This window comes from Carassius auratus, chromosome 10 (assembly GCF_003368295.1).
Source record: "Carassius auratus strain Wakin chromosome 10, ASM336829v1, whole genome shotgun sequence".
Classification (NCBI taxonomy): Eukaryota; Metazoa; Chordata; class Actinopteri; order Cypriniformes; family Cyprinidae; genus Carassius; species Carassius auratus.
This window is the reverse complement of record NC_039252.1, coordinates 7,096,827-7,121,686: the sequence shown is the minus strand read 5'-3', so window position 1 is coordinate 7,121,686 and position 24,860 is coordinate 7,096,827. Positions and strand designations below refer to the sequence as shown.

Below are 24,860 nucleotides of genomic sequence, written 5' to 3'. Positions count from 1 at the left end.
GACCAAAGTGTTTGTAAGCTAATCAAATACTGTGTAATTAGCTAAGCAAAATGCTAACACCCATTCATATTAGATTTGATTTTGATGTGTTTGTTAGCTAATCGAATACTGTGCATATTAGCTGCAAGTCAACAACCATACCTATTGGAATCAATTTTGATCAACATATTTTAATGTTATTAGCTAAGAAACATGCTAAAGAGTCTGCTATGTTGTTCCTGTGAGAAGCTTTCGTGCGAGATGTGTACTGTACTGAGGGAACCCATGAATGCTGATTCTTCTAGATCCACAAGCTTCATTTCAAGCCTCGATTCATTCTAAAAACTCATGTCTGGTGACAAATCCAAAATGTAAGAGTATGAACGAGCCAAGCGCAAAATGTTTTTCACTTTAAATTGGCAATGAAAGAGCAATTTAGATGGCTAGCTATGAACATGCAATTCAGTTAAACACCACATCTGGTCTAACGAAACCGACATTTAGAGGGAACTCTAGCGCCCCCTTGAGAATGGAGGTCTGTTACAGCTGATATTCAGCATGCTGAGATGATCTTTCCTTTTTTTTTTTATCTTGTATCTCACGTCCACTGGTTCTCAGAATGTGATCAATAATTAAATCTTTCCAAGACGTTGCCCACAATAAACTGGATACTCTGTGCACGTGGCTCTATTTAGCTCAATGAGTCACACCACGAGTCTAGAGCAGGTCTTACCCGTGGCAAACTTATTCTCCAGCTCTGTGTTTCCAATGGCCTTGGCTGCCTGGCACATCTGCCTCAAGAGCTCCTCCAATCTGCGCATGCAGCGGATAATACTGCCTGAGAAAGAGAGAGAGAGTTAGTCCTCCTCGCACTTACTACATACCAACCACATACGGTCATTTTCAGTGCTTGTAACCCATAGTTGCACTGTCCAGTTGAATTAGCCATGTTTATATCTATGAACCTTTTCTTGGCATGTGCTGGCATGATGTGCCAAGATCTCTATTGAGAGCAGGGCTGCGTACATTGTAAACCCATTGAAACCAATGGAGCTACGATCAACTTAGGTTTACGATGCTTTTGGGAAATGCAGCCCAATTCAGTTGGAGGTGAAATTTTTCATGTAACATCTCTCCCTCGCTGCAGTTTATCACTACAAGTGTTCTGCTGTTTGCTAATGCACAAGAACGCAGCCAAAATCTCACTCAGGAGCTGGAGCACGGACAGATGGGGGAATTTTCTTGACAAGACATGAGATCTGCGTTTCAAAACTCACGTCATGCCTCAGACACGGCCAAATCTCAGAGCAGAGGCTTCTGGGAGAAGATGTGCTGAAAATACATTTTAAATCCTTTTATTTCACAACATGCCCCGTGTTGTACTTATGAAGTCAGCAATACAACATCACTGATTCCTGATAGTTTCACAGACTAATTACATTTGCTCATTTCATATCAACGAGATATGAAAATAGTATTTTTTTATAGTAGAATTAAGTATGTCATCGTTGGGATTTATGGCTGGGCAATACAGGAAAAAAGTCCATCAATCATCCATCTGTCATATAAACAAGTTTTTTCCCCCTCCACAATCAGAGGATCAATAGCATGGATCAAATAGGCTCTACTAAATTGCAATTTCAAAATCTTTATTTTAAATAAAGCCAAAATAAATTACATGCATAGGCTGCATCTTTAACAACATTGTAGATAAAGTGAAGAATTGTGAATGCTCATGAGAACCAATGGTCTAACGGTGTGCATACACCAAAAGCGAATCAATATTTGCATCATCCGTGCTCTAGATTACTCGCAGGATGTTTTTCATGTCACTTACGTGAATAAAACCCTCGCATAACGCACTCCATTTTCTGGTACAGCATAAAACCAATAAGCTCTTCACCGATTTGTTTTAGCAAACAAATGAGCAGAAATTGTGAGCAGAAGACACGTTTGAGGCATATCCCACGTAGAAATCGCATCACCCAATTCACATAATTTGCATTGCTTGGCACAAATTCACATTTATTCATGTCTTTACATTGACTTTGTATGTAATCTACTCGTGCAAATAATAAAATTTACTTTGTGTACAAGAAACACAACTGGCTTCAGTTAAAATCACAAAAATATTGTAACTTTGATAGATACATTTGTTGCGAGATGTGTTACGAATAAACTAGTACCTTCAAACACGTCTGTCATTTTGCATATCTGAGAGAAGGAGGAGCCGTTGGCCCAGGTGTAGACTACATCCATCAGGTGCGGGCGGAACTGGTTCAGGTAAGTGTCCTCATTCACATCCAGCTTGGCCTCCGCGGACACCTTAGCAATACGCTTGGCACATTCCTACAACCACAGCAGAGCGCGAGTCATTCACAATGATACAGCATCCGTAAACGCAAGATTCTAGATGCTTGGAGAGCTTATGATGGAGGTGACATTTAAAAAAAAAACATATGGGGAACAAGATTAAGAAAAGAGCCCCTGGGACATTCTGCAGAACTTCTGCTTTTGTACTCCACAGGCTCAGTAAGTGACATCTGTATTTAGAGTGGAATACTTCTGCTTAGTTTTATGCTTTTTTAGCAGCGCTTTAAACAACCGTGAACAGTTTACAGTCACAGCAGCTGAAGCTGTGAAACGAGGCCCACACACAAACACTTCACACACAGTAAGTAAAAACTGTCAAACTGTTCCAAACCGTTTCTTTGAGGACAAGATCGACCAATCAGATTAATCCTTGAACGCAAACAGTGTCGGGAGTCTAAGTGTTATTTGGTAAATAGTGCGTGTGATAGTGATCCTGTAATGTGAAGAATTTCAGGGTGGTTGACCCAAGTCCTCTCTCCCAAACACCGTACCTGCATCTGTCGAAGCGGTCCGGCCAGCTGCTCCGTCAGTTTGGGCATCTCGTTAGCCTGTGGATGGAGAGAAGCTAATTCAAACAAGGGAATATAGAGACACTGGATTGAACACGCAAGATGTGCACTTTAATTTTCTAAACCATGTGTAAAGATCTGCCAGGCTTCAAGGGAGAGGCAGTTGTGAGCAAGGACTCAGCATGGATGACGTCAAATAACTGTTAAAAATGTGAAGTGAAAGTGACATAAGAAAACAAAGGGTCTAATTTCATATAGATCAGGATTGTCCAAATCTTCACAAGTCTCAAATAGAAGCTGGGCCTTTAAATAACCTTTCTCTGCATTCATGACCATTTCAAGCCAAACACAGCAGGTTATTTGGGCCCATAACTGTCATAACCCATCGACTTCTCTCATGTTACACCCCGACCACATTTCAGCATGTGGATGAGGACATTTTGGCCTTACGTTTTCCTGGAAGACAAAGCAGCTGAGGAGCGCGGTGGCCTGCTCCGCCGTCAGGTCGTTGAACAGCCCGTTAAACACCATCTCTGTCAGCAGCAGCTCGTCTGCACTGTAAACACACAAGAACACCACAGGAGGGTTCAGGAACGAGCCCGAGTGTTGAGAATAACAGCTGCTTTTCATGCGTGTCTTTAAACTAGACTCGTGAACACAACATATAACTGAATGACAACAGTGCTTATTTTGGTTCTCTTGGTACCCCACCTGCTGATCTCACAGGCCACACGGCCTTTCATCTCGATGACATCAGAGGAAGTGGCGAATCCCAGGCGCCGCAGCACACGCTTCCTGCACTTCAGCTCGTCCATCTGCAGCACGGTGCGTGCTTTCTTTAGCTCACGCTTCGCCGCTTTAATGTCGCCTGCAATCTAAAACAGACAAGTACACTGACAGTGAGAAGACACGCACTTCCTGTTTTAAATGTGTGATTTCACACATCAGAAACGTTACCCAAATATACATTTCAAAGACGCATGTTCCAGGAAGAAACTAAACAGCACTTCTCACAGTCACAACACACCTGTCACACACTTACACCCTTAAAGGTTCAAACAAACCACATCTGTAAACATGCGCTTGAACGTGTAAGGTTAAATCTTTTGCGTGTAACGCATCAACAAACTTGATGAAAGCATCACATAGAAAACATGGCTGACGCATAATGTTTTAACGCACTGACTTCACACTGTTACAACACCAAACCAAGCCAGGGTGGAGACAGCGCCACCATCTGCCTCAAGTGCACAAAACATGGGCAAAAATGAGTCTAACTTAGGAAAAAATGAGACAGGTCATGTGACTTCATTCAATGTATTTCTGGGGACTGCAGAATAGGGATTTTACTCAAGATCATTCATTACCTTTCCATCATTTGGAGTGGATTCATGTGCAATCACTACTCACTACTACTAGTAATACTGTTGGGTTTTTATGGAGATGACAAGCAGGAAGTGGGTCTTCATCTCAAAAACACTTGATACATTTGTCATTAGTATTTATAGTTAGTTATTTTAGTATTATTTATATCAAATTGTAGTATTTCAGCTAATATCAGTGAGAGCTGCAGCTGGTTCACCAATAAAAGCCTCGCTGTCTGAGTGGCTCTAATGTCATTATCCACTTTAAGGTTTATCCGAGATCTTTCTAAAGTGATTCAGACACAGACTGAAAACAGGACACTGAGAAGAGCTGAACTGTTTTCAAGCAAAAAGGGCAAGAATCTCTCACTCCTCCAGACACCACATCCAACAATCAACAATACATACTTCAGCATTCAATAATCCTGCTGTTTTGTGTATTGCTAATGTGTCGTCTAAATGCTATGACCTACATTCACTCCTACAACTAGGACACAAGCTCAATGAACAATTGTACCACTTAATAAACCAGAAAATATTTCCCTATCCTAGACCACACTCAAATGCATTCATATCAAAAACATCGTTTTACAATAAGTGACAAAAAACAATTCAAATTGTTACATTTAATTATAAATATTTTGTACATTCAGGCATTAAATATTAAATCTAAAGCAAATATCCAAATGTTTTAAAGATTGTAAAATATTGTAAATATATTTTTAAATATTAATTTACATTTATACAGTTAATAGCACAATTTTAAAATAAAAAAATAAGCATTGCATTAATATTAGAAATAATATAATTTATATAAAAAATATATATTTAAATACAATGTGTTTGCATATGCATTATATATATATTTATATAAACATTTTATATTTTCCAATCTAGCTGGTGTTTGGAAAGTTTCAGGATTTCTTGGCTGCTATGAAGGTTTAGTTCTGGGGTTACTCCCTGTAGATCTTTATAAGACAGGGTTGATCTAATCAAAGGTCTAATCTGGTTTGAGGGATATCCCAGGTCCCCATAATGCATCTGACCATTTCATTCCATAACATGCACAGCCAACAGAAATATAACCCATGCACAGCTCCTGCAGGGAACCAATTAAAACAAAAACCCTTATCCCCTTAATGCCCCTGCACAATGCGAGCGATTATAGGACCACATGATTGTTTGTGATCTGATTTGAGCGCCTATTCACCCTGCGCTAATGTCAATTTCCTGCTTTTGTTTAGTTCTGGTGGGCCTTCAACATTTCAGCCGCAAGGAAATGACATCCACCCCTTTCTGGTGCGCCTTAAACAATAGAGCCATATTTTAAATGACATTTGCGACTCCTGAGCTCAGCTGACCAGTAAAAGGTTGCATCTATGAAAAGAAATGACATTTATATCCCTCACACCATGACCTCTGCACATTCACTCATTTTATGGTGGACTCACCAGAGCTTTCTTCTCACACAGAGTGTAAACGGCCTCCAGGTTGGGGTCGCTGTGCAGGGGGTGCGTGTACATCCTGTGCTCGAACGCCTCCACCTTCTGAATGACCTTCTTCAGCGCTGGATCCTTGATGCCCATGTCGTCTATGGGATCTAGCAGAGGAACGCCATCTGGGAAACGTTTCTGCACCTCCTGGAAACCACAGACAGCAGCAGTCATGTGCTTTTCTTTAAAAGCTACTAAAAATCAGCATCATTCAACACCTTCAGTAGTTAGACCAATTTACATTAAGTACCAAACTGATAAAAAAAAAAAAAAAAAATCTATGAATTAAATTTTTTCTATATTTTTTCCAGGTCTACCCATTGTGTGTGTGTGTGCTGACCTGTATGGATTTGAGCATGCTCTGTCGGTTGTCATACGGCCGCAGGTCTTTAGGAATGTAGAGGCGCACCGAGCTAATGGAGGTGATGAGATGAAGAATCACAGGAACAACCTGAACGACAAACAAATGCTTCTGATTGGACGAAACTCTTTTGGCTGCCTCTTCATGAAGAACTTAACGCCATGGCCATATATGACCAAAACCACAGCAAGAAGCTGAAGGGGCAATCTAAACGCATTTAGCAGGACCGGCGTCGACATAAAGCAGAGTTTACAAGAAAAACAAGAGCCATCCGCTAAAGTCATCCAGCCTCAAGCCTCTGGAGCTCCAGCTAAATCACTTAACGCTTGACCAAAGAGGTCAAAAAAAGGAAAACAATGACAAAAACACTGCACTTTTTATGCTTTATGACACAGACAAGTTTCTCTAGTAGATTATGCTGTAAAAATGCAATAAACACCAGCATTTTGAGCTCCAGCCAATTTAAAAATACACGCTGGTGGAGGAAGGCCCTTATATTCCACAAAACAGACTGTTTGTAATATTGGTTGTTAACTTAAAAAAAAAAGTATTTTAAATAAAGCTCGAATAAATGGAAAAACCTTTTTTGAAGTACAATTTAAAAATTAAACTAATTCACAGGACATTAATTACTAAAATACTACATGTTACTAAAATAACACTGTTTACTGTTTAATGACATGTTAAATTGAAAATGAATCACATTCAATACTGAAAAATACAGTTTCATGGACTTTAGATTTTCTTAATACATCTCTGGTATGTGTGACAGCAAGTTAATAGTGAACGCTGTATTAAAACAAATAAAACATTAACATTCGGGTTGCATGTTTTCTAGCTCTGGCCTCGGTTCTCAGTTTGTTTTTGGTGGCTTCCTGGACATGGTTGAGGTAAGAAGTGTTTCTACATACATGCAAATCTAGGCTGGTGTGGCGTTTCTGGGTCATGTTGGCTATCAAATTCCCAGTGTCTCTCTCTCACCTGCATCTCGCCCTTTTCTCCTGGGCCTACTGGTTTGGCTGCCTCCGTGGCTGCGTTCTTCAAGCTGTCTTTGCTGCAGTGGAGCAGAACCTCCACCACAAATAACGGCTCAGCATCCCCAACCGCAGCCTACAACACACACATTTATAATAGAACTATCCAAATCACAAAATGTCCACTTTACAAATGAAGTAGTTCAGGTTTTTGTTTGCTGCCGGCAAGTTAATAACCAAGTGCTGATGTATTCATGTCATCATGACTGATGTCAGAAACCTGCAGAGGTCCAGAATGAGTCACATCTGCAGTTAAGTTTCATAATGTTTTTTTGGTTTTTTTTTCCACTTGGAAATCTTGAGTTCTGCAAGTCACAATGGAATAGAAACATAAGCTGAAGTACAATTTGATTAGTCTGGGGATACCTTGACGTTTGCCTTCTTTTGGAAATTGACGACTATACCCCAACCGAAATCCAGATCTTCTTTTTTCACCTGGAAATCAAGAAACTGTGTCTCAACAAACCAAGAAAAGGAACTGTAACTGCACGTGTTAGCACAGAAAGCGCTGCTGGACACGTACCCTGACCAGTCTGCCCGGCTGCAGGAAGGGCAGGCAGTATCTAGGTTTGTGAATAAACTCCTCAATTTCTTTGCCCAGTTTGGCCAGCTGCTGACGGATCTTGTAGTAGGTCACCACGCTCTCTTCATTAGGGATTCGTATTGCATTATACTCCTCCTCCAGCTTTTTCATCTCTGCGGAAATCACAAATTAAGATAGGAATGATATAAATAACATCCCAATGACTGGTCACGTGTGCAAGCAAACGCCAGTTTTAACGGAATTTGAACTTTTCTATGAAACGCATGTTAACTGTTGCTCTTTTACAATGGTAAATGAACAACAGTTACAGACTTTGCTCTATGAGAAACATTGCTTTGAACCACAGCAGTTCTTACTCTCCACAACCCCAGGCACGGCTCTGTAGTGCTGGAACTGGTAGAAGGATTTCTCCAGCATGTACTCTGGGTTGATCTCCTCCACACGCAGCAGATTCAGCACCATGTTGTAGGTCAGGTGGAACGCACTGTTCAGAGGATCCGCAGAACCCTACAACAACAGAAGATAATACTGAATAAATCATCAATATGACATGAATCCAACACAATCCAGATGAGGAAGATGAGGTAAAATGTTTTCTGCAACTATCGAACCATCAAATGGTTAAACGTTTCTTCAAATGTATGCATTTGTTCTAATAAATTGCTTAGATGTATTTTTCCTCAAAAAAACTAAATTCAACCTGAACTGCCAATGTTTTAAAATAGATTTAAAAAAAAAAACTAATGTATTTAACTTGAGATTAATTTCGCAATTTTTATTCATTTAGCGTACAAATATGATAAGCTCTTTTAAGAAGTTTTACACTTTTACACTGTACAAAAATTACATGCAAAACTATTCATGAAAATTTCACGTAAAGACAATTTTGAATCGACTCCCTGAAACAGTTTGAACTGATTCACAGATTTTAATTACGTTTTAATACGAAAGTATCAGATGCTATTAAAACATCTTACAGCTATTAAACTTGCTTCATGGCTAAATTTAAACCTCACTTAAACAATTGCAATATTTTATCTTCATATTACGCACATATTGCAAATAAAAAGCTTGCTCAAGCTTGTGCGAGCATCTCTAAAAAAAATTCCACAACACATATAGAATATAATATACAATCAACCACTGAAGCCTTTTTAAAATGCATCTAAAAGTCTACTGACCACACGAAAAGTGAGAAAAGCACACAGCTCCGTCTATTAATCAACAGGTTTTGCAACAGAGCAAGACTTAGAGGAGAAAATTGAGAAGGTACTACAGGCGTGCCAGTCGATTAATGTCATGGCCTTCCTAGTATTCTCTTGGAAACTTTACAGCAGAACCTTGATCAAATACAGGCAGGAAGGCATTGAGCAATACTTTAATGGACCCCAAGCAGAGATGGGATCGGGAGTCTGCAGGGACGAATCCTGGAGACCGAGAGCGCTTATGGACATCATGTTAAAGAGTGTAAGAGAGGGTGCCAAAGCTTAGAGTGGGGATAAGGGGTTTAGGATCAGTGTTTCTGTGTCTGAACTGCTTAAAGGAACAGTTCACCCAAAAACTAAATCAGTCATCGTGTTCATTTTGGAGCGTTACCTTCAGTAACTGTTTGCCCACGGCAGGGCTCATCTTCTCATCCACCATGAAAATGACTATTCCCCTCTCGTCCATTCCTCTTCTGCCAGCACGTCCTGACATCTGGATATACTCTCCAGAGGTGATCTAATGTGGAGGGTTGAAAAAGAAGTTACTTAACTGCAGCATTTGGCAACAACAACTAAATATTTAAAAAGCAATCAAATGAGCACTGCAAAAAAAAAAAAAAAAAAAAAAAAAACTTTTAATAGACAAAGAACGTGAAACAAACCCCAGCAAAAACATGTTATTACTTATAACTTACCACATACAGATTACATTTTTTGCACTTAACAGTACAGTATGCATAATTGTACAGTAAATACGGTTTTTGAATATCTACTACAAAAATCTTTAAAATTATACTGAACAAGGAAATATATGCAGTTTATAATACTTTTTCTTTTTTTACAATTAACCAACGGTAAAAGAATCTCAAAAGTGTGCTGCATCACATTCCTTATTTTTGTTATTGGTGATTTACTTTGTTTTGTTCCATTTTATTAACGTGTGGTAGTTAATTAAATATGGCTATGAAACTGTAAAATCACCAGGGACGAAATTGATGAATTGACTGAATGAAAATACAGTAAAAGAGTAACAGGGAAATAGTTGTCCAGTTTTCAGTGTCACATGATCCTTCATGTTTTTGGAGTTCAAGAAACATTTCTTATTTTCAATGTTGAGAAAAATTACAGTGCTGCTTAATATTTTTGTGGAAACTGTTATACCCTTTTGTTGACTCATGAATATAAAGTTAAAAAGAAAGGCATATATTTGAACTAGAAATTATCGGTTACATTAAAAACGTCTTTACTGTCACTTCTGATCAATTTAAAACATTCTTTCTGGTCACACTTTATTTTAAGGTCCAATTCTAGCTATTAGCAAACCATTAACTGCGACTTTTGCCTCCTAATTTGCTGTTTATTAATATCCAGTAAGGTGGTAGTTAAGTTTATGTATCAGGTAGGGTTAGGGATGTAGAATACAGTCATGCAGAATGTACTTTATAAGTATAAACAGCCAAAACCTGGCATGTTAATAAGCAACTACTGAATAGTGAGAATTGGAGCCAATACTAAAGTGTTAACTCCTTTCTTTTTTAATTCTTACAAACCCTAAACTTATGAACATCAGTGTATACTTCAGCATCAAAATTGTTCTCCGACTCTCCATGGATTTTTATGTTTTCCATTGATCAAGAAGTTGCCGTGCCTAATGGTGGTAAAATCACCACAAGATGTGGTTGTTAGTAGATTTTGTTCAGGGGAAACATCTGCAGTTGCCCAAACGATAAGGTTTTCCATCTGAAAGTTCCTAACTGGTACGGCTCTGATAAATCACAATCTGGCACCAGCCTCAAACAATGTAACCTATCAGCCCATTCGTTTTGCAAATATTGTTTTTGCCTGATAACCCCTCCTAACGTTCCTCCGCTATATTACAGCAACCCGACGCTGACCCCAGATCAGTTTTATCTTCTACTGACTGCTAAACGTCCCAGAGAGGGGTTCAGTGCCTGCGATCGGTTAGCCAAAACCTTGAGCGTGCGTTTTCTGGCAGACTCATGGATACCAGATGTTCCTTACAAAACGTTTTAGATGGCAGCTTCCATCGCTCACTCGCTCTCTGCCAAGGGCCTCTTTTATTCACAACAGCTTCAGTCATTGCCTCACACTCACGCAAACAATACGTGGCAGCTTGTTGTTTGACCCCATGTCCTCTCTGTGCAACGATGGACGAAGAGGCAAGGAAACGCATTTGGAAATTTGATTAGTGATTACTACGAGAAGCAGGACAGAGGATAACGTTTGTGATTTACCCAGCGGAAGTCTTTGCCGTCAAATTTGCGCGCGCTGGTGAAGAGCACGGTTCTTGCAGGCATGTTGATTCCCATGGCAAACGTTTCTGTAGCAAACAAGGCCTAAAGAACAACAGAGAAAGATGATGAAAACTTTGGCAAAGATACTAGTGAGGTGTCTTAAAGTGGCAGTTCACCAAAAAAAAAATAAAAACCTTTGGGCTAAAGTTCAAACCTATATGACTTCCTTCCATGAAACACAAAACTAAGTTTGAAGAATAACCTGGCAGCTCTTGAGTGGTCAGTGTGACCTAAATGTTATTTTTGCTGCAAACTCAACCAAAATCTATTTAAATACACAAGTAATATTAGTTGATAAAATGGATATCTGAAGTCAGGCAATCATTTTGTGCGGGAATATTGAATATACAAATTAATTAACTTGATAAATAACTTTGATGTCAATGATGTCTGGACACAAAATATGCATGATCCTAATGATATTTGCCATCAAACAACATTAAAATTGCATTTTTCTTGGAGCTTCTGAAGAGTGAATAATGAATTTATTTTCATGCTCCTCACACAAAGCTAACGTATGACATCAGAAGACTTGGAACATAGACAATTCTCATTTGTGTTCCATGAGAGAATCACACAAGAAAAACAAGAGGGTGGGTAAATAAAAGAACAAAACTAAATAAAACAAAAACCAAACAAAAATAAATTGTGAATGAAACGAAAGTGAATGTTAAAAAACAAAATAAAAGCCAAACAATATCAAAGAAAACAAAACTGCCATCAATCAAAAACGCAAAAGGTTGTCAGTTATGAATGACTCAATGTTCAGTCAAGGCGAAAGTGTTCATCCAACATTACACAAAGGTGGTTCCAGTCGCTTGAAGGATCTCACCTTTATCAGTCCCTCAGAGAACAGGATCTCAATGGTCTCTTTCAGGATCGGGAGCAGGCCGCCATGATGAATACCAATTCCTCTCTTCAGCAACGGCAGAACATGCTCCACCTGTTGAGAAACAATCCCAATTAAACACAGCTTCAGGACTCCTCCAGGTCACAATATTAAGGTGCTCACAGCTCAGTCAGATTAGCATAATGTAGCTAATCAAGACCAGCGTAAAGCCCCATTAACACTAAGATCTAAATTTTTCAAGGTATGAACAGAAAGTACAACATTTAAGAAATGTCACCTAAAAATGAAGTCTCTTTGTTTACTCGACCTAACTTCTATAGAATACAAAAACTCTGAACTAAACACTACCACACGATGAGAGTGATTGGTAATTCACAGCTGTGCTTTGGAAAATTTGTGGAAAAGAGCAGCTTGGACATTCTACGAAATTTCTCATGCTCTACACTTTTTTTGGGTGAATTATCCCTAAAACAACGCATATTTACTCAATATTACACAGTCTAAAATACTGTACCAGACCATTTCTGTTTTTTTATTTTGTAAGAAAATCGACCTTTAAAAATGCAGGGATGGCCCCAGGTACAGGGTCACTCAAAGCTTTCCATAAAAATAAAAAAAATTATGAAATGTATAGTAGTTAATATTATGTGGTTCTATTTTAAATTGCATATATCATGCTATACTACTACTACTAATGTATAATTAAAACAAAGTTACTAATTATGACCTATGTACATTTTTTTATTTTCCTTTTCTCTCTCATTCAAAAAGTAATGTTATTTAAGCAAAAATGTTCATATATTGTATAATTTTTTTCCAAAACAACAGAATAAATTCAAATCTATCATTTTTGTGTCAGGGAAGTGAAAATATCCACAAAGGCAAATCTGGGTCAGCAGTATAAGGAGCTCAGAATAAGCTCGCAGAAATATGTCATTGAGAGCAAACAGACAAGGGCCAAGTTTAAGGATGGTCCGTTCCTCGTAAAGGCAACATTTACACAAACAGCATATCTGAACTAGTTCTGCAATCACTCATCCTCCAGCAGCAGGAGTTCTGATGGAGGATCGGTTCATCCATGAACACCATCTGAACTGAGATCAGCACCTCTACTACACGAGTACTAGCCAAATACTGCGGCCCTGCAATGTGGAAATGGATGACAGCACTGTTGAGATGTAGAAGCAGAGGAAATATGGTGTAGGAGTAACAGGAGGACCCGAAGAGAGAGTGGAAAGTTTTACGAGCCTCTTGAAACCATTTTGGGATTTGCTAAAACACCCAGTCACCTCAAATAGGTTTAACACGCTGCCTGACTTTACTGTGGTCTGTGTGGCAGACCTTCAATTACCAACAGCTTACAAGATTAACTGAATATTTTGCTAAAACAGAAAAACTTGCATTAAAAAAAAAAAAAAAGTACTAGACTTTTAACATCTTAAAAGTGTAACATGGTCAATGTGGGACACATTTTAGGGTAGTCAATAAAATGAAAATAGATTTATTAGCAATTCTGAGTTTGGTTTGATTTAGCACCATTTAATTAAAAAATATCACCCAAAAATGTGGCAACATTTAATTTCTTGTTGATATGGCTGGTTAGAGTGCATCCCTCTGGACAAGGACTTGCATTTCACAATGTCCCTGTGCTGCTGTTAAAAGACTTTTACCTTGTTTTTCAGAATATTAATAATAAAAAAAGGTTTTCGATATTTTCTAAATCTTGAAGTTATCACTGCATAATGTTTTAAAGGAAAGTTGGCTTATTTCAAAAACTAAACACAAATGTCTTGTGTGTGTCATATGTTAAACATGTAGCTGACCCCAAAATATAGAAATGTGTAGGAAATGTATTTACCATTAGGCCATCCAATATGCAGAGGAGTTTATGCACATGACAATTTAGCATTATGTCTCTTGCTCACCAATGGATCCTCTGCAGTGAATGGGTGCCGTCAGAGTCCAAACAGCTGATAAAAGCATTGCAAAATTCCACACCAATCCTTAAGTCTTCCATAACAGGGTTCTAGAGTGCAACCCAATTTCTCAATGGTGCGACCATCCGTAAAAAACAACTCCGAAAGTCTCCCTGTGGTTCAACAACAGACACTAGAGCCCTGCATTTCAGCCTGAGTCTGACAGGCCCCGACCTTTTTACGCCCCTCAAGCTGGTCTTCGGGCCAATTTTCACGTCATAGATGCGGGCAAGGCCTCACGTTTGTTTTAGACTTCCTTGCTTTCATAATTTAGACATCCATCAATTAGTGATGAAAAACAATTGCTGTGCTGGTGGAAACAACAGGAGACCGTGCTACAGCGACTGATGCAGTTGCTGATCCTGACTCATCATCTCATTTGACACAGCTTTAGAAAGAGCATCTTTACGGATTATGATTATAATGAAAGTTTTTGTTTGATTTTTTTTTTATTTCATTAAGTAGTAATTTAAAGATATTTATCATGTCTGTGAGGCATGTTTTCACTGAGTTTCGGTTCATTGTAATACTCCTGTTAAAGACGAGACAGCAGAAAGAGCATGTTTGCTTTCTTTATTTTATAAAAGCACTAAGTTTTGTTGATATTGTGAATGCACACAAATAAAAAAAGACTTTGTAGTTACGAATTATGTATTTTACCTTTATGAGGAAAAAATGACGGTGTATCCAGTGGAAAAAAAAGTGAACATGCTGGCGTCTCCATGTCCTGAAGTGTCTCCGCACAAACTACTGGATATAGCGCACATTTATCTGGGTCTAACGTTTAAACATTGCTATATGCTTGAACTGTTTTAGATCTATAGATTTTATTTTAGGCAAGGCGTGATGATTTAAGAAGGCTAAAATGATCAAACATAGGCTCACTGTCTGCCGCTGGTAGCTTGGTCGTTACTTAAAAATTAAATTAAATAAAAAAAAAAAAAAAAAAAAGATTACTCCAACTGTTTTTCTAAATTAACAAAAAAATAACTAAATGAAATATAATTACTTGGCTATTACATACAAAACAATTATTTTGACAGCTGAAACAGTAGCATAAGCTGTTTTTAGGGACTGTTTAGCTGTTCAGATCAGACATCAGAGCAGCCCTTCATTCAGACCCGATGGAAAATCTGATCAGAATCGGTGTTAGAAGGGCCAAGTCTGGAAGATTTCGATTCTAGAGCGATTGTGGCCAGCTGGTTTAGCCAAGGCCGAAGGTCAAGAAGGCCAAGCTACAGTTGGCCAACGGAGGGGCATGTGACTGCAATGGAGGATAGTCCATAAGACATTGAGCCATGAGATGTTCCGTTTGAAGATCTTAAAACACTTAATTTAGATTTTCTTTTCATTTCATTTATCTTGAGAGGTTTTAAATTCCAGCTCAGTAAAGCACTTTAAGCACCAACACTTCTTCAGTAAGTTACCTTTCTTGTAGAATTGTGCTTCAAATGAAGAACATTATGTTGACCAGATAGTTAGTTAATCATTTAGGCTACAAATCAATATTGCCTATAAATGACAATGAATAAAAAAGTGAACTTAAAACTGCAGTGTTAAATGCGATGCAGTCGAAAATTTGGGTTTACTTAACTTTTGTGCTGGCCACACCAATGCAACCAGTGCAAAAAGTTACTCTAGAGCCATGCATTAACATTTGTTTAGCACTGGACTTTTGGACTGTTTTCACTTGTAAACAGTGCTTGACCCGTGCATATATCTCTCCTGATACAGACAAGATGACTTTTTCACTAGAGAAAGCATTATTATGGAGAGAGTACTCATATATTAGCTAGAAGCAATGGTTTGAAGTTAAAAACATCCTAATGACTGGAGTCGTGTGGATTATTGTGATGTTTTTATCAGCAGTTTAGAGTCTAAAGCTTTTTGAGACTTTTGACGCTCTAGCAGTTAATAAACAGAACTGCTAGCGTCTTGTGGAAGAACATCGTAGCCGGAACTACTTCTCTCTGTTTATGTCTATGAAGAATCACAAAGGTACTGGGTTACTCCGCCGCGGTATCCCCGAAGCAATCTAAAATAGTCTGAATATAAACACTTATTATAGGTGCACCCTAGTGATTCAGGACAAGCCAAAAACATGGTTTGGAAAACTGATTCATGGTGTACTCGCTTATTATATAAATTTCTCTACATTTTGAACACAAACAAAGTTACGGACCGCAGCTCTGATTGGTTGTTTTTTACCGGGAGCGATGGAGTTTCTGCAAATGGCAATAGGACCACTGGGAGGAGCCAGAGGAGCTTGATTTTTTTCACAGATTATCTGTCTCATATTCTACTGTCAGGACATAATGACAGGTTTAACAAATATGTAAAAATATTTTTTTTTACAAAAGTTCCCTACAGCACCTTTAATACCACATTGCACAAAACAAAAAAAGTCTACCTGTGGCAGCTTTTTGTCTTCATCAGACAGGCAGTCTGTGGCGTTGTTGAACACTTCTTCCACCAGTTTCTTCTCATCGTCTGGAGTTGGACAGAGAAATTAGAAATTAATCATCAGATGCACACTGGAATACTTCAGTGTGTGATCTCTGAAACACAGCCAGTATAACAAAGGTAGGTGTGTGTGTGTGCTTTATACAGATGCTCAGAGGACTTTTCATGATTGCTTGAAACACAATACAAACCATATATATATATATATATATATATATATATATATATATATATATATATATATATATATATATATATATATATATATATATATATATACACACACACACATATATAGACATACATGCATATAGTGGGAGCAGCATAAAGGCTGATATGGAGAAACAAAATATTCATAAAGTGTACTGGGGAAAGGGAGAGCTACCATTTTCTAGCTCCAAACGGAGTCTAGAAACAATGTGTGATGAAGCATTAGAAGATCTCTATTTCTGCCTACAGCATGTGGCACAGTGGGATCCCAGAAGGCTCAGAGCATTCAAATTTACAGCATAACAAAATACAAACTAAATATAGAGGAGCTGTTCTCAATTGGCTTTACTTTAGGTCATCAAATTGTGACCCAACACAATGTTAAAATAGTCAACAATGAACAATAAAAGGGTTTGAAATAAATCGCTGAAGTTTATTAAAACAACAGCAATAAGAGCTGCCAAATTTTATGCAATTAAATAAGTTTAACTTTGTTTAACATATTAAAGCATATATTCCAGGGTTATTCAATTTAATAAAAAAATAAAAAATAATAATTAATGTTTTATTGTTTAAATGTTTTATTCCAGCAAGTTGCCTAGGCTACATCACTCATTTTATTTGATTTAACTTGTTTTAATAAATAAAACAGATTTTTGAATTGGGCAAAAATAGCTACTAAAAACTACTAAAACATACAATTAGATAATTAGTTAACAATATAACTTAGCCAACAACAACAACAGAAAATCCAAACTATTAACAAAAGAATATAGCATCGGAAAGATACCAAACTCTGATGTATTCATTTTCACAATATAATCATTTTATTTGGTTCCGTGTGTAATCTGGTCTTTTGAGATAAGGCCAGTTGGACCACCTTGACATTTGGACTTTATCCTCCTCCCAAGTTTATTTAGCTATTTTATGCATGACATATGCTTAGGTGATTTTATTGATTGCATTTATTGATTTTATTGTTTTTTTCTCTTCCATCAACAAAAGAACAGCCCAACCAGTTGAGAACCAATGATACAGATTAATAAAATCATCTGACTATACCAATATGGCCACAACATTACTTGAGACCACAATATCTCTGCAGTGGTCACTGCTTAAAGAACTCGCCAAAAGATTGAAAAACCAACTCCACTTCTGCATGCAGAAAATCTTCTGGAAAGCCTGTATAAAATCACACTTATGATGACATGTGCTAAGATAGAGCCAATGAAAACACTCTCCCCACCTCAAGCAAAGACTCGCAAAACAGTAACAGCTGTGCGTCTGACTGCTAGTGCGGTCCGAAGGGCTCACACATACACCATCAAAAGGCCAAAGACTTTGAGTCTTAAGTGCACGCTATTTCTCAACCAAGACATGTTTAAATATCCACAATAATGCAACACTTCTGTGTGCACCACATCAGTCACTTTAAAAACCAAGTCCAATTAGGTCTTGCAAATCAAAGCAGTATGGGAAGACAGTTTAAAGTTGTGCATGCTGTCTGTTTCTCTCAAAAGGGAACAGAAGGCTTGACACGTCAATAGACTTTGATTCGGAAGGCCACATTCATGCATTTGGCTCTGTAACAGATCCGGTTTCATAACAAATATATATATATATAAAAAAAAGAACTCCCTGTTTAAAAACTGAGAAAAATTCTTCAAAAACAGCCCAAAGCTGAGCTCATTTATTTTTTCGGACATTTTTGGCCATGATTTGTATTTTATTTAATCTCTTTGTAATTAAGAGGAGAGATAAATCATCATTGCTCCCATATTTGAGCAATAAGAGAGAGATAAACCTAGTTCTAAAACCCCCAAAAAACAAGCCAATATTTCTTTAGAGATGAAAAATGACATCCTGCCTCTTTCCAAGGATTAGTTTAACCAAAGAATCAGTCCATGCAGCTGTGACTGAAAAAATGAAAGATATCCATAATTGTAAAAGTCTTAGCAAGAAGCATTATTAATTATTATATCATTAATACCTGTGTTGAAATCCAGTTTAGCCACCTGCAGTGCGTAGGCCTCACATTCCTTCTTACTGAAGCTAAAGATAATCACCGGCTGGAAGTTCCTTTCCATGATCATCTTCACAATCTTAAAGACATTGGATGGACCTAAGAGAGAGAAAAAACAACAAACAAACAAGACAGACGCAATATTTAATACAGCATTAAGCATGTTCCCAGCATCTAAAGCCCAGGCGAGTCGATCTCAAGAGGACAGTGCCAAAAATACAGTATAATGTGTGAACCTTAATACTAATGCTTTAATAACAGCTAAACGTAATCACAAAGTGACTATTCATTTTTAAATAAAGCACACAAACTCATGTTACATATAAAACACCAAGCTGAGCTTCGGCTTGATTTAAATAACTATGAGGATTACGCTTGAAGTTCGGGAGTGACTTTTCAGACTATTTAAATCAGCTTTATATCAGCACAAACAATCAAACGCCGACTTTCTGTGCAAAAATGGACATCAAAATTGGTGTAAACCAATATACAAATACTGAGTGTTATTTTGATTACATGTTGACCGTTGCATACTAACCTTTGGTTCCCCCCTTTCTGCCTTTGGGGTCCCATTTGCCCCCAGCGCTGCCTCCTGTGTCCCCCGCATCCCTCAGGACCTGCATTGCGGTGTTAAAATTGTCTTCTCTGAACTCTCCCTGACAAGAAACACCATAAAAACATGATTACATAACTGCAATGATGCTAGGAACATTTTCTAAAACTTGATCAGCTTATTGTGGCTTGGAAGTTATGACACACACACACACACACAGAGAGAGAGAGATATTCCAGCTTTCAGAATCTGTGTTGAAGTACATCTAGACGTGCCACTCTTGAAGTAACAGTTCCAATTCTACACCCCTGACAGATAACAGAACACAGATTCCATTCCGAGATCACTGAAGAGTGTTTAACCTTCATCTCTGATGACAGAATAAAGCTATTAATGCAGCTTTCCAAAGTAATTGGGCTACTCACGTTCTCATCCACAACCAGGTGGAGTCCGTCTCCTCCTGCTGGAAACACGTAGTGCTGCAGTGGAGTGGGGCGGTAGTCTGTGTACACCACGTGGCAGGGCTGCAAGTAAACACACACAACTTCTGTTATGTGCATCTGACAAATTTCCATTTGTTTCTGTTTTCAAATTTCAATTTAGCTGCAATTTATTTTTATTTCAGATTTAGCACTTCTTTCAGGTTTAAAAACTGGATGTTAGAACTGCTAAAAGTGGAGTTTAGTATTCTTGAGAAAGCATTCAAGGCTGCTGTTAGTGTTCTAAGAGAGTTTGTAAGAGTGATGATCCACCTGTTTGTGAAGGTGACAAATCCACTCGGCAAACTGTCGAGCGTTGGGAATGGTGGCGGACAGGAAGACATGATGCACGTTGTCTGGCAGCAGGATGATGGTTTCCTCCCAGACCACGCCACGCTCTGCAGGTCATGTGACCCAGAAAGACACTCAATGACAGCTAGCATACAACAAACTTATATGCACCTCATAATGGCCACGTACACCCTGTGAAGTTTCAGGAGTGACAGCCGCATTCATTGATGTATCTTCTGGACTGCAGGTTTGTGCATGTACAGAACAGAACACCACTGTAACCACAGCAGCGGTTTCCATCTTCAGTGTTTGGTATCTGCTATTATTGACCAAAGTACTATTACAGCAAACAATCAGAGTGGAGTGTGCTCTTAAAGGGTTGCCATTTATTAGAAGTACTATCCCTTTAAATACATTAACAACTAGTTGTTCCATTCAGTTCTGTACACACTGTAGAATTACTGCAAATTCGATTATCATTATCTGTTTTTCTGTTGTAAAATGTGGTTGTCATTCCATAAATGACTGAAGTGTGTGTGTGAGTGTGTGTCTAAGAACAGGATTAAGCATTAAAAGGTGAAGTGACAGCCAAATTTAGCTGCAGTGTGTAAACGGCCAATATTTCATGAAACTTATGCTGATTAAGCATTAAATACAACCCACCTGAGTCTCTCATGTAATGGATCTCATCAAAGATGACCCACGCCACCTCCCTCATAACCTCTGACCCTCTGTACAGCATGCTCCTCAAAATCTGAAAGAAACAAACCATAAATAACTAAAGAACCAGTGGCTGGTGTTCCAGCGGATAACCGGCGGCCGTCTCACCTCGGTGGTCATGACCAGGCAGGAAGCCGTGGGGTTAATGGTGACGTCACCGGTCATCAGACCCACATCCTGGAACTCTTCGTACATCTCTCTGTACTTCTGATTGCTCAGAGCTTTGATGGGGCTGGTGAAGATCACTCGCTGCTTTTCTCGGAGAGCCAGAGCGATGGCATACCTGCGTGCAGAAGGAAACCCTTAATCTACGGAACTACACACAGACAATGTTTTAGTGTGATGGACACTCACTCCGCACACACGGTCTTTCCTGCGGATGTGTGGGCCGACACAAGCACAGACTGGTTGTTATCGATGCAGAGGATGGCCTCGCGCTGGAAAGGGTCGAGTATGAAGGGGTACTCCTGCATTAGGAAAGCAAAACTTGTTTAAACAGAGGCAAATCATCGATGTTGTCAGAGGATGTTCAGTGAGCTTTATTAGATTACCTTAGCTGCTTTTCCAACGCGTGGTTTCAGTGGAGTGTATTCCTCGTCTGCAGGAAGAACCACCTGAGAAAGAAAGACTGGGTCACAACATGAACATTCAACAGAGATGGGGTTTTCTCCACTGTGTTTGTGTGTACCTCATGAGTGCAGCCCTCCACGGTCTCCACCTGCTCCGCCTTCACTTTAGGCATGAGCTCTGACAGACTGAAGGACGACATGGATACAAATCATGAGAATTACTACACCTCAACTAAAAGTGGATTTTGTCCTTACCAATAATTAAGATTGGAAAACCAAGAAAAAACACACAAAATAAATCAGATGATTAGCAATTAAGATTAGCAAGATGCACTTAATTTAGATTTCATGTGGACTTTAAAGAAAACAAAAAATCATGTAACAATTGCACCTACAAAATTCATTTAAAACATTACACAATGAATAATAATTTGCAAAAGATACAGTAATGAAGAAAATGTTTTGTAATGAACAAAATGACTTTGCTTCAACTACTGACAAAGACCTTTTTTTTTTATTAGAATTTCTCTCTCTTTTTTTCTCTCTGAAAGACTGAAAACAGGCTTTTCTTATGGATTTTAAAACCCTTTTTAAATTGTATTTTTTATAATATAGAAAATGTGCAATAATCATAATTTTCATCTAATACACACTAAATATAAATGGCCATTTCATCACTTACAAACAAATAAGTGTTTTTTATATTTTATAACTTTATTTGACCTTTTAGTTTTTAAGTTTCTAAAACTTAAAAAAAAAAAAAAAAACTATAAAACTTAAAACAGGCTTTTCTCATTTAAACTGTGAAACCCTCCAATGCCAAAAAATCAAAACTCATAAAAATAAAATCTCAATTGATTTACCAACACTGAGCAAGCTAATCAAGGTCTTTATGATAACTAGAAAAATCAGTTAGGGGAGTAAGATTAGAGTTTGAGATTAACTTTAATAAATTAATAAATAATAATAATAATAAAACACCATGGCAACATTTGAGGAACCCTGATTCTGGCCAATAACTGGCAGGTCCAAAAAGCAACTATTGGTGCCGATCAATCTGTAAAACCACTATACACTGACACTACACTGAAGAAGCCTGTCAGACATTTATCAGAAGCAGTACATAAACAGAAGTACACTGATCTTACTTGATCTCCTCAGCTGACACCGTTTCCAGCTTCTGTCTTTTCCCGAGCACCATCTCTTCTGGTCCGTCATCGTCAGCGTCTCTTTTACACACAGCTGCTGGTTCGCGTTTCTGTTTACCACCTTTATCAGGAGTCTTTCTATTAGAGGTAAAAACAACAAAGATTCACTCCACAGCCACACAGTGCTCATCTGAACATTTCTCAACCATTCTAGGTGGTCTCCTAGGATTGCCAATTATTATTATAGTGTAATTAAATATATGTACAGGTGCATCTCAGTAAATTAGAATGTTGAGGAAAAATTCATTTCAGTTATTCAACTCAAATTGTGAAACTTCTGTATTAAATAAATTCAATGCAAACAGATTGAAGTAGTTTAAATTTTTGGTTCTTTTAATTGTGATGATTCTCTCTGGGGTTCAGGTCTGGTGAGTTTGCTGGCCAGTCACGCACATTTGGTCATTTAACCAACTTTTGGTGTTTTTGGCAGTTAGGGCGGGTGCCAAATCCTGCTGGAAAATGTAATCACCATCATCAAAAAGCTGGTCAGCAGGAGGAGGAATGAAGTGCTCCAAAATTTCTTGGTAAATGAGTGCAGTGACTTTGGTTTCCAAAAAGCACAATAGACCAACACCAGCAGATGACATTGAACCACAAATGATCACAGACACCGGACTTCAAGCAACTTAGGCTATGAGCTTTTCCACATTTCATCCAAACATTATGACTTTGGTTTCCAAATGAAATACAGAACTTGTTCTCATCTGAAAAGAGGACTTTGGACCAATGGGCAAAAGTCCAGTTCTTCTCCTTAGCCCAGGTAAGATGCCTCTGATGTTGTCTGTGGTGCAGGAGTGGCTTAACAAGAGGAATATGACAACTGTAGCCAAATTCCTTGACACGTCTGTGTTTGGTGGCTCTTGATGCCTTGACCCCAGCCTTAGTCCATTCCTTGTGAAGTTCACTCAAATTCTTGAATTGATTTTGCTTGACAATCCTCATAAGGCTGCGGTTCTCTCAGTTGATTGTGCATCTTTTTCTTCCACACTTTTTCCTTCCTGTCAACCTTCTGTTAACATGCTTAGATACAGCACTCTGTGAACAGCCAGCTTCTTTGGCAATGAATGTTTGTGGCTACACTACTTGTGAAGGGTGTCAATGATTGTCTTCTGGACAACTGTCAGATCAGCAGTCTTCCCCATGATTGTGTATCCTTCCTAGTGAACCAAACTGAGAGACCATTTTGAAGACTCAGTTTTGAGTTGATTATCTGATTGACATGTCACCATATTCTAATTTGTTGATATTTACTTCATTTTTGTTTAGTTTTTGTTAAATGTGAGCCAAAATCATCACAATTAACGGAATACAAAGACTGAAACTACTTCAGTCTGTGGGTACTGAATTTATTTAATACAGGAGTTTCACAATTTGAGTTGAATTACTGAAATAAATTATCTTTTCCACGACATTATAATTTACTGAGATGCACCTGCAGATAGATAGACGTTGAGCAGTTATCATTTGAACATATGTAACCCTGGAGCACAAATCCAGTCTTAAGTCGCTGGTTTATATTTGTAGCAATATCCAATAACACAAAGTATGTGTCAAATTATCAATTTTTCTTTTATGCCAAAAATCACTAGGATATTAAGTAAAAATCACATCCCATAAAGATTTTTTTTTATTAATTTCCTATTCTAATGAGATTAAAACTTGATTTTTGATTCGTAATATGCATTGCAAAGGACTTCATCGTGACAACTTTAAAGGCGATTTTCTCAATTTTACGATTGCGATGGTCGCTCAGATTCCAGATTTTCAAATAGTTGCATCTCAGCCAAATATCGTCCTAACAAACCACACATCAATGGAAATTTTATTCATTCAGTTTTCAGATGATACATTAAGCTAAATGTAAAAAAAAAAAAACGGACCCTTACGTCTGATTTTGTGGAGCGGATTCACGTAAGAGATTTAGTGAGGCAAGCTCCTTCATTAGACAATACAAACAAACGTAATTACGTAAAACAGCTGCATTAAACATAACAGCAAGAGAGTGTTCAAACACGAAACGGTGAAAGCTGTATAATGAGTGTTAAGGACTGATACTGTAAGAGTTTCTATGTAAGTTTATCTTTGCGCGCGCGTCACATGTGTTCAACACGAGCAGTCAAACACTAACGTCACGGTATCTAGGGATCAGTTGTGTAAAACAATCGTACATCCCGTTCGGTCACATACCCTGCCTGAGCTGTGGACTTTGGAGTGGCTTTTTTGCTGGAACCGGCCTGTTCTTCATCAAACACGCTGAACAAATCGTCTCCAAAGGCGTCCGCCATGACTCCAGCCGATACCCACAATACGTTGCGCTGGCCGCGTGCCGGAAATGACATAC

General features: G+C 38.3%; 1 protein-coding gene across 1 annotated transcript in view; it reads right to left on the bottom strand.

Moving 5' to 3' along the window:
• mtrex (Mtr4 exosome RNA helicase) overlaps positions 1 to 24,860 on the bottom strand; it is a 25,423-nt gene extending 563 nt beyond the window's left edge. The window contains exons 1-26 of the mRNA XM_026274559.1: positions 24,707 to 24,860; positions 22,460 to 22,597; positions 21,431 to 21,497; positions 21,294 to 21,356; positions 21,097 to 21,209; positions 20,851 to 21,025; positions 20,686 to 20,776; positions 20,005 to 20,129; positions 19,678 to 19,776; positions 19,238 to 19,355; positions 18,667 to 18,798; positions 16,414 to 16,493; positions 12,010 to 12,120; positions 11,118 to 11,219; positions 9,254 to 9,379; positions 8,014 to 8,164; positions 7,637 to 7,809; positions 7,480 to 7,548; positions 7,061 to 7,189; positions 6,059 to 6,169; positions 5,677 to 5,865; positions 3,573 to 3,736; positions 3,312 to 3,417; positions 2,844 to 2,900; positions 2,166 to 2,328; positions 713 to 817 (exon numbers count right to left, since the gene is read on the bottom strand). Of these exons, the coding sequence (XP_026130344.1) occupies positions 713 to 817; positions 2,166 to 2,328; positions 2,844 to 2,900; positions 3,312 to 3,417; positions 3,573 to 3,736; positions 5,677 to 5,865; positions 6,059 to 6,169; positions 7,061 to 7,189; positions 7,480 to 7,548; positions 7,637 to 7,809; positions 8,014 to 8,164; positions 9,254 to 9,379; positions 11,118 to 11,219; positions 12,010 to 12,120; positions 16,414 to 16,493; positions 18,667 to 18,798; positions 19,238 to 19,355; positions 19,678 to 19,776; positions 20,005 to 20,129; positions 20,686 to 20,776; positions 20,851 to 21,025; positions 21,097 to 21,209; positions 21,294 to 21,356; positions 21,431 to 21,497; positions 22,460 to 22,597; positions 24,707 to 24,858 (3,109 nt within the window). The 5' untranslated portion in view covers positions 24,859 to 24,860. The remainder of the gene's footprint in view (positions 1 to 712; positions 818 to 2,165; positions 2,329 to 2,843; positions 2,901 to 3,311; positions 3,418 to 3,572; positions 3,737 to 5,676; positions 5,866 to 6,058; positions 6,170 to 7,060; positions 7,190 to 7,479; positions 7,549 to 7,636; positions 7,810 to 8,013; positions 8,165 to 9,253; positions 9,380 to 11,117; positions 11,220 to 12,009; positions 12,121 to 16,413; positions 16,494 to 18,666; positions 18,799 to 19,237; positions 19,356 to 19,677; positions 19,777 to 20,004; positions 20,130 to 20,685; positions 20,777 to 20,850; positions 21,026 to 21,096; positions 21,210 to 21,293; positions 21,357 to 21,430; positions 21,498 to 22,459; positions 22,598 to 24,706) is intronic.